Raw genomic sequence first — 9,009 nt, 5'->3', positions numbered from 1 at the left:
CTCTTCCAGCGCGGCGGTGCCATCTTGGCTGGAGGAGTCTGTGCCTTGTCGGCGATATTGTTCCAGTTTTGAGGCCGCTGCGGACGTCTTTTTCGGCGGTGACATGTCCTGGCTGGTCCCCGGATGAGCGGCTGTGTGATGTGGGCTTGTGGGTCTGTGTGACGGTCTCAGGAGTTTAGGACGGATAAGTGACCGGCGGAGCTCTGCCTAACTGCGTCCTACTTCATGCCGCTCCAGGCCACGCCCCCGCTACTTAGGACTTTTAGATGATTGAGTATACCTTAATAAATATATTTACATCTATACATTCTATTATAGAGAGTATGCCCTGCTAGACCCATGGGTTACACTTGGGCTGACATCCTTTTTACCTTTTTTCTGTTTTCTGTTTTGCTTTTACTTTCTTTTTCATGCTCTGCTGGACACCCTGCACCCACCATACTCAAGCATACTATTGTATATATTTTTGGATATGGCTACTGCCACTATCTTAGATATAGATACATTTTTGTTATACTTTATTACAGTGAGTACGCTCTTCAACTATTATGGGTGACAGTCGGGTCCATCTTTCTTTTCTCCATTCACTCGCCATGCCTGCCCTGTGCCTGATCCTGGACCTCCTCGTCGTGGTCTCCTCCCCCTCAGCTCCCGGGGGAGATGCATTCCCGCCGCCCCCTGCCTGGGGCCGCCCTCTTTGGGGTCAAGTGCCTGACAAATAGGTATCGGATCACTAGATCTGACTTCATGTTGTTGTCCTACTACAAACCATACTTCAATACATTTTTACTTGTTATTACAGACATCAGATATACACATCAGCCCCTGATGAAGCGAGGAGAGCTCGCGAAACGCGTCGGGTTAGAGATGTATCATGTATATCTGTACTTTTTATACTTTGATGTTATGTCATGATGGTTATGTCTTTAGGACCATTTTACCATGTTGCTGTTCTTATGTAACTGTCACCTATGTTTATGACCTGTACTGGATGATATTTATTCCAATAAATCTTGTTACTTATATACTCTTTCTATTTATATGTGATCACCATGGACACTTCATTTAAAGTCCCACGGGCAAAAATTCTTTGTTTCTTTATGTAATATAGGGATGGAGGTGTCTCATGTTAGGGAGCAGCTCTCAGACTTTCTCCTTTTTCAATTGAACCCAGGTGGAAGACACCACATGCCCTGAGTCTGTTACCGCTCCTAGATCCAGTTTATAAATATATCAATATATACACATATATATACTTTGACTACCCATTGACAATATGACATGTTTTTTCAAAGGTGACTCCCCTTCTCTACTTGCGGACCTGGCTCCATGTGTGTGGCTCCGGGTTCTGGGGGTGGCGGTTCGTTTCCCCCGGGAGCTGCGATGCACAAATGGGGTTTACTTTCCCCTGCTGTCTCCGCCTCTCCATTCCGGAAGGGGCTGAGCCATCAGTGCATCGGCGTCATGCCGTGTGCCCCAGTGAGAGACTTCCGCATTAGCGATGTCTCCACTTCCTGAGCACTGTCAACATCCGGACGATGGGTGGGTGCCTCTGCTGTGTCCCGCCGCACGTTGGCGGGCGCGGTGTGTGCGGCTTCCCCCCACCGACGTTTGTATGACGTTGGGGGCGGAGGCTACGGCGGACGTCCTGGTATTTAGGCGGGGGTTCTGGCATGGTCAGTCTTCTCTTCATTTGGCTCCTTCCACACACTGGTGAGAGACCATACTGGTAGGCATCACCATTATACCCTAATTTATACATGTTACCTCACCAATGCACTTATGATTCATATAAGTACACCTTGGAAATATCACTTGCAACTTTTTGACTTTTATTTCTGTTCACTCATTATTTCTTACTTACCTGTTTATTTGTACCTCCCTCTTCTTCACTTCTGCAGTCTTTCTTGTCCTTTTTCTTTGCTAACTTCCTTCATTTCTTCTTTCTCTTCTCTTTTCTTATCCCCTTTTTTCTGTTCCCTTTTTTCCTTCCCCTTCACTATCCCCCCCACTTTTTCTTTCTCACTTCCTTTCCTTTCACATCACACCTCCCCATGTTCTGCAGGACACTCCTGTATTTCTTGTACCCCAGCCTACTACCTTATACTTTCATTACAATGGGATATGAACCATTTAAGTTTTATAAATACACATATTCATGTACCTTACTATGGTGTACATGCTACGTAGGACTTTTAGATGATTGAGTATACCTTAATAAATATATTTACATCTATACATTCTATTATAGAGAGTATGCCCTGCTAGACCCATGGGTTACACTTGGGCTGACATCCTTTTTACCTTTTTTCTGTTTTCTGTTTTGCTTTTACTTTCTTTTTCATGCTCTGCTGGACACCCTGCACCCACCATACTCAAGCATACTATTGTATATATTTTTGGATATGGCTACTGCCACTATCTTAGATATAGATACATTTTTGTTATACTTTATTACAGTGAGTACGCTCTTCAACTATTATGGGTGACAGTCGGGTCCATCTTTCTTTTCTCCATTCACTCGCCATGCCTGCCCTGTGCCTGATCCTGGACCTCCGCGTCGTGGTCTCCTCCCCCTCAGCTCCCGGGGGAGATGCATTCCCGCCGCCCCCTGCCTGGGGCCGCCCTCTTTGGGGTCAAGTGCCTGACAAATAGGTATCGGATCACTAGCTCTGACTTCATGTTGTTGTCCTACTACAAACCATACTTCAATACATTTTTACTTGTTATTACAGACATCAGATATACACATCAGCCCCTGATGAAGCGAGGAGAGCTCGCGAAACGCGTCGGGTTAGAGATGTATCATGTATATCTGTACTTTTTATACTTTGATGTTATGTCATGATGGTTATGTCTTTAGGACCATTTTACCATGTTGCTGTTCTTATGTAACTGTCACCTATGTTTATGACCTGTACTGGATGATATTTATTCCAATAAATCTAGTTACTTATATACTCTTTCTATTTATATGTGATCACCATGGACACTTCATTTAAAGTCCCACGGGCAAAAATTCTTTGTTTCTTTATGTAATATAGGGATGGAGGTGTCTCATGTTAGGGAGCAGCTCTCAGACTTTCTCCTTTTTCAATGGAGTCTGAGGCCAACTTCAGTTCATCCAGGGCTCTGATTATTTGCCCTGTTTCCACACCTTGCCACAGAGCTGATTCAACATTCTCTGTCCAAGCTCTAACTGCTCTGGAGACTGAGGTTCATAGCCGGCTTGCAGGCACCCCCTGGTGCTTTGTGTCTTTTTCAGGTCTGCATCAATCCTGCAGTCAAGCGCATCCCTAAAGGAGACCGCATCTCTCAGTGGCAGTGTCGTGTTTCTTGCCAGCCTCATGACCGAGGCATCCACTGGGGGCACTGCGTCAAACAACTGTGCGTCCGCATCAGACAGGGGATAAACAAGCTTTTGGAAACAATTGAATGGTACCGGTCTCTTGTCAAATTTCTTCCACTCTTCAGGAACAACATCCTTGATTTCATCAATTAAGGGGAAAGATTTCTTCTTGAGATGAGGGAAATATCTGTGCGACTTTGGCAGAGGCTCAACAGATTATTCTCTTTTACCGCCGTTATAAAGGGGTCAATAATGGCAAAGCCCAGGGATGTAGAGGAATCCTCTGCTGCTTCATCCTCTGAAGCTGTAGCTGAGCCCCCCCTGGTCAGAAGGTGCGTCTGTTGGTCCATCAATCCCTGAGGGCCCGGCTATCTCCTAAGAAAAGGCCAACTCCTTGATCGAGTCTTGGATCATTTTCTTTATAGACGCCGTTGTCTCCTGTTTCTCTTTCTCCTTGTCTCTAGAGGCTTCCAAGAAACAGTTCTCACAGCCAAGTTTGTCAAGCAGCGTCTACTTACTGCAGACCCAACAGGCTTTCTCATGGGGTCTGGACGCATTGTGGGAAGACCCAGAGTACCTAGCAGCATGATGTGCTGAGTCATGTGATCTTTGAGCAGAATGCGAAGAGTGTTCATGTGTATAGCCACGCCCACGGCTACTGGATCTTCTGTGAGACAAGTGCTGGTGCGGGCTGTAAAGGGACAAAGATATCCCTTAACCACTTGCTTACTGGGCACTTAAACCCCCCCTCCTATCCAGACCAATTCTCAGCTTTCAGCACTGACGCACTTTGAATGACAATTGCACGGTCATACAACACTGTACCCAAATGAAATTTTTATCATTTTTTCCCCACAAATAGAGCTTTCTTTTGATGGTATTTGATCACCTCTGTGGTTTTTATTTTTTGTTAAAAAAATGTAAAAAGGCTAAATTTAAAAAAAAAAATATTTTTTTATATTTTGTTATAAAAAATTTAAAACAGGTAATTTTTCTCCTTCATTGATGTACGCTGATGAAGCGGCACTGATGGGTGGCAGTGATGGGCACTGATCAGTTACACTGATAGGCAGCACTGCTAGGTGGCACTGATTGGCACTACTTGTGGGCATTGATAGGTGGCACTGTGGGCACTGTTAGGTGGCAATGGCAGGTGGCACAGATGAGGCAGATGTGCCTCTTCCACTTCGGGACTGATGTCCCTTGCAGCTGAGCCAGTGATCTGCTTTTTTTTCTCCTCACACTGTCAGCATGAGGAGAAAAAAAAAAATATTACCGATTTTTTGTTTACATCATGTGATCTGCGGTCATTGGCTGACAGCTGATCAAATGGTAAGGGGCCGGGAGCGGTCAGCATATCCATGACGCCTATTGGAGAACACTTACATGTCAAAATGTTGATCCTCAAGAAGGGGAAAGCTCCTCCACCCTAGGTGACTTACACACTCAGAGCTCCGCCTCTTCATACACACTCAGAGCTCCGCCTCTTCATACACACTCAGAGCTCCGCCTCTTCATACACACTCAGAGCTCCTCCTCTTCATACACACTCAGAGCTCCGCCTCTTCATACACACTCAGAGCTCCGCCTCTTCATACACACTCAGAGCTCCGCCTCTTCATACACACTCAGAGCTCCGCCTCTTCATACACACTCAGAGCTCCGCCTCTTCATACACACTCAGGGCTCCTCCTCTTCATACACACTCAGAGCTCCTCCTCTTCATGCACACTCAGAGCTCCGCCTCTTCATACACACTCAGAGCTCCGCCTCTTCATATACACTCAGAGCTCCGCCTCTTCATACACACTCAGAGCTCCTCCTCTTCATACACACTCAGAGCTCCGCCTCTTCATACACACTCAGAGCTCCGCCTCTTCATACACATTCAGAGCTCCGCCTCTTCATACACACTCAGAGCTCTGCCTCTTCATACATGCTCAGAGCTCCGCCTCTTCATACACATTCAGAGCTCCGCCTCTTCATACACACTCAGGGCTCCGCCTCTTCATACACACTCAGAGCTCCGCCTCTTCATACACACTCAGAGCTCCGCCTCTTCATACACACTCAGAGCTCCGCCTCTTCATACACACTCAGGGCTCCGCCTCTTCATGCACACTCATAGTTCTGCCTCTTCATACACACTCAGAGCTCTGCCTCTTCATACACAGTGCTCCGCCTCTTCATGCACACTCATAGTTCTGCCTCTTCATACACACTCAGGGCTCCGCCTCTTCATACACACTCAGAGCTCCGCCTCTTCATACACACTCAGAGCTCTGCCTCTTCATACACACTCAGGGCTCCGCCTCTTCATGCACACTCATAGTTCTGCCTCTTCATACACACTCAGAGCTCTGCCTCTTCATACACAGTGCTCCGCCTCTTCATGCACACTCATAGTTCTGCCTCTTCATACACACTCAGGGCTCCGCCTCTTCATACACACTCAGAGCTCCGCCTCTTCATACACACTCAGAGCTCTGCCTCTTCATACACACTCAGAGCTCCGCCTCTTCATGCACACTCATAGTTCTGCCTCTTCATACACACTCAGGGCTCCGCCTCTTCATACACACTCAGAGCTCCGCCTCTTCATACACACTCAGAGCTCCGCCTCTTCATACACACTCAGAGCTCCGCCTCTTCATACACACTCAGGGAGGAGAGAAAGGGGAAGGATATACAGTACATACACACTAGAGTTACCACCTCATCCCTTTAAACCCGAACACCTTTGAATTACACAGGTTCTGTGGCTAATTAAATGCAGATAAGGCACCAAGTGAGTTTAATTACCATCTTAATCAGCCACAGAACCTGTGTTATTAATATGTTTTCGGGTTTAAAGGGATGAGGTGGCAACCATAATACACACACAGCACAAGGCCGTGTTCACACTACGAGATGTTTCTCTGGGCTGCAGTTCCTCTGAGCTCCACAAGGTGGTGATCTCACCTCTACCCAGACAGGAAGTCTCTATGGAATACAGACAGGAAGTGATTTCAGGGACAGACAGGAAGTTCCATTTGCTAAGACGTGGAGAGGAGACACTGCAGGATCTGGTGGCAGAGGAGGTAATATGTAGATTAACCCCTTCAGGGGGATCAGTTGATGATTAATATATCTTCCTTCCAAAGCTGGCCATACATGGTTCAGTTTTATCGTTCAGCCAGCGGGATGAGAGGAAAAAAAACTGAAGTGATTCCCCCATCCACACATTGGAGGGGGATGGGGGAATCCTCCCCGCTGCACTATTGTATTCTGATGAAGCTATTGGCTGCAGCCGCTGATGGAGTGACTTTTATCCGGCAGTGACCACACATGGATGGAAATGTGACCGATCCCTGCTGAACCAGCTGAATTTCCATGTCTCTATGGTCACCATAAGTGACTTCCTCCCCTCCCCCTCATCTCCTTCATTATGTAAGTCATGCTGAGATAATCTCCCATTGGCTGAGCAATATTCTCATTTGTCTCTGAGCTCCTTCTTGCTATTCCTCGTCCTGCCTGTTGTTTCCTTGGATTGATTTTCTGTGTAGTGACCCCGGCTTCATCTCTTGGATGCGCTCGTCTGTTGCTTGTCCTGACCTTTATCCTGATTCCTGGATCTCCTCCTCATCTCTCCTCCATATCCTCTTACACAGCTTTTCTCCACACCTGCAGTGATCCTGGGGGGTGGAAACTTGGCACCAGCACTCAGGAAAATCCATCCCCACCATTAGGAGCTCTGGAGAAAATTGTCTTCTATTTACACTCCATTCCTCCGCACGTCACCTGATCACATGAGAGCTTACTTTCACTGATTCCTGACAGATTTCTGTATGGTAAAGATCAAAGTTCACTCTTCAGTTTCGGAGAGGTAGGACACACCCAGGAACCATGATTTGGTTTGCATGGGAACCTCATAGAGAGGACCCCTCAAATCTTCCCATCCAAATGTCCCTCCATCCACAGTCAATGTGTCTTATGACATCACACTGACCTCACAGCTCCTCCCCCCAATGTCCCTCCATCTGCTTTTTTTTTTTTTCTGGTGCTCTACTGTGGGCAGACCCTTGGCATCCTCACTTACAAAGTGGGACTGTTGGTCCTGCATTGTATGTAATGACGTCAGAATACCTGCAACAGGGAGTGGTGATGGAGTTACGTAGGACGTCCGTACGGGGGAGGGGCCCAACGGCGGCGCTGGGGTGAGGGCTGGAGACGAGCCTCCGGTGCGTTCAGGATACACCGAGCGGGGTGAGAGCCCGTGGGATGCCCGGATGAGACTCGGCGAGCGGCCGCTCCTCCGCATGACTTCCTCCTCCCTGCAGAGGTAGCAGCAGGGTCAGCAGATCTCCCGCGAACGACTGAGTGGGAACAGCAGAGACGGGATCCCGGAGCAGTAGAGGGTGAATAACCGGAGGAGAGAGACGGTGCCAAACTTATTAGACCCCCCTGAAGTGGGGTGGAGGAGCCAGTGGAGGACGGTTGAAGTTTCCAGGTTACAGCAGGTGGGTGTGGGGGACGGATCGCACTCCCCGCACGGCAAACAGGGAGCACTGCATTCCTCCAGGGAACTCAACACGAGGAAAATAAGGTAATGACAGCTGGTCATATACATGCTGGCAGAGCGAAGAGCAGGAGGATATGAAGGTATGACAAGTGTAGCCCTGCTTTATTCAACCTTAAAATGTTATAAGCGAGAACTGTGCAGTGTATAGTACTGATATCAATTAAAGCTGTAGCTGCAGGGGGGCTACTCGAGATTTGGACTGTTATACCTATACATCTGAGTGCTGTCCCGGATGAGTTAAATATGATTAAATCAAGGCTCTTCAGGATTCCCCCTACCATTCTCTATGGCATAATATGAGATACTACTTGCAAAGCTAAACAAGTGTGGTGCAGTGTCTAAATGTAATCTCCACAAGAAGGGAGGTAACAAAAATAACAAAAATAACAAAGTGCGGGTAAGAGTCAATTCGGGTATAAAATAAGTGGATACTGACAAGATTCATTTAACCGGTATATAAAATCTGGACTGTTGCACTGATGCCCCTGAGGGCGGCGTGCCCTGCCGGATCCTCCCGTCTCCTCCTTTATGAATTATATGGACGGTACTTCCGAGTCAGGCTTCAACCCAGTTTGTCTTCTCCCTGTGCTTTTTTTCTGTGGTGGTTTTTTTTTTTTTCTGCTGAGTTCTCAGCAACAACGGGAGATTGGGACTGTTATACCTTTCGAGCTGTGTGCTCTCTCTGGAGGAAGTTAAATGTGTTTAAATTGGGGTCCCCCCGAATTATACCCTTTACTTTCATGATCTGATACGAGATACTATCTGTGAATTAAACAAAGTATGGATAAGAGTCAAATCTAGTGGCCAATTGAAGTGATTGTGATAAAAATCTATCTATTTATTCACTCAAGATCAGGACTGTTGCACCTGTGCCTTTGAGAACTCGATTGGAGTTGCCCTCCTCCTCCCCTAGTTTTACGGACGGTGCTGTGGGTTCTCTGCCTCAGTTTTTTATTTTTTTGTCTTTCTTGTGTCCTTTTTGCCGAGCTCTTAGTAGCATGCAGATAGCAGGTGAGACCAGTCTGAGAATTTCTAAGTAAACCATGTAACCTGCTTATTAGGGATAAAGAGTGAACAAATAGTGAACAAGGGGGGGAAG

At 47.0% G+C, this 9,009-nt stretch overlaps 1 protein-coding gene across 1 annotated transcript in view; it reads left to right on the top strand.

The window, feature by feature from the left end:
* Positions 1-3,601: 3,601 nt before the first annotated feature.
* The window catches only part of LOC141121724 (uncharacterized), a 197,573-nt gene continuing 192,165 nt past the window's right edge, over positions 3,602-9,009 (top strand). The window contains 3 exon segments of the mRNA XM_073611435.1: positions 3,602-3,681; positions 3,814-3,922; positions 6,321-6,429. Of these exon segments, the coding sequence (XP_073467536.1) occupies positions 3,602-3,681; positions 3,814-3,922; positions 6,321-6,429 (298 nt within the window).

This window comes from Aquarana catesbeiana, unplaced genomic scaffold (genome assembly GCF_042186555.1).
Source record: "Aquarana catesbeiana isolate 2022-GZ unplaced genomic scaffold, ASM4218655v1 unanchor228, whole genome shotgun sequence".
In the NCBI taxonomy this organism is placed as follows: domain Eukaryota; kingdom Metazoa; phylum Chordata; class Amphibia; order Anura; family Ranidae; genus Aquarana; species Aquarana catesbeiana.
The sequence above is the reverse complement of the archived record's forward strand: the minus strand, read 5'-3'. Positions and strand labels throughout refer to the sequence as shown.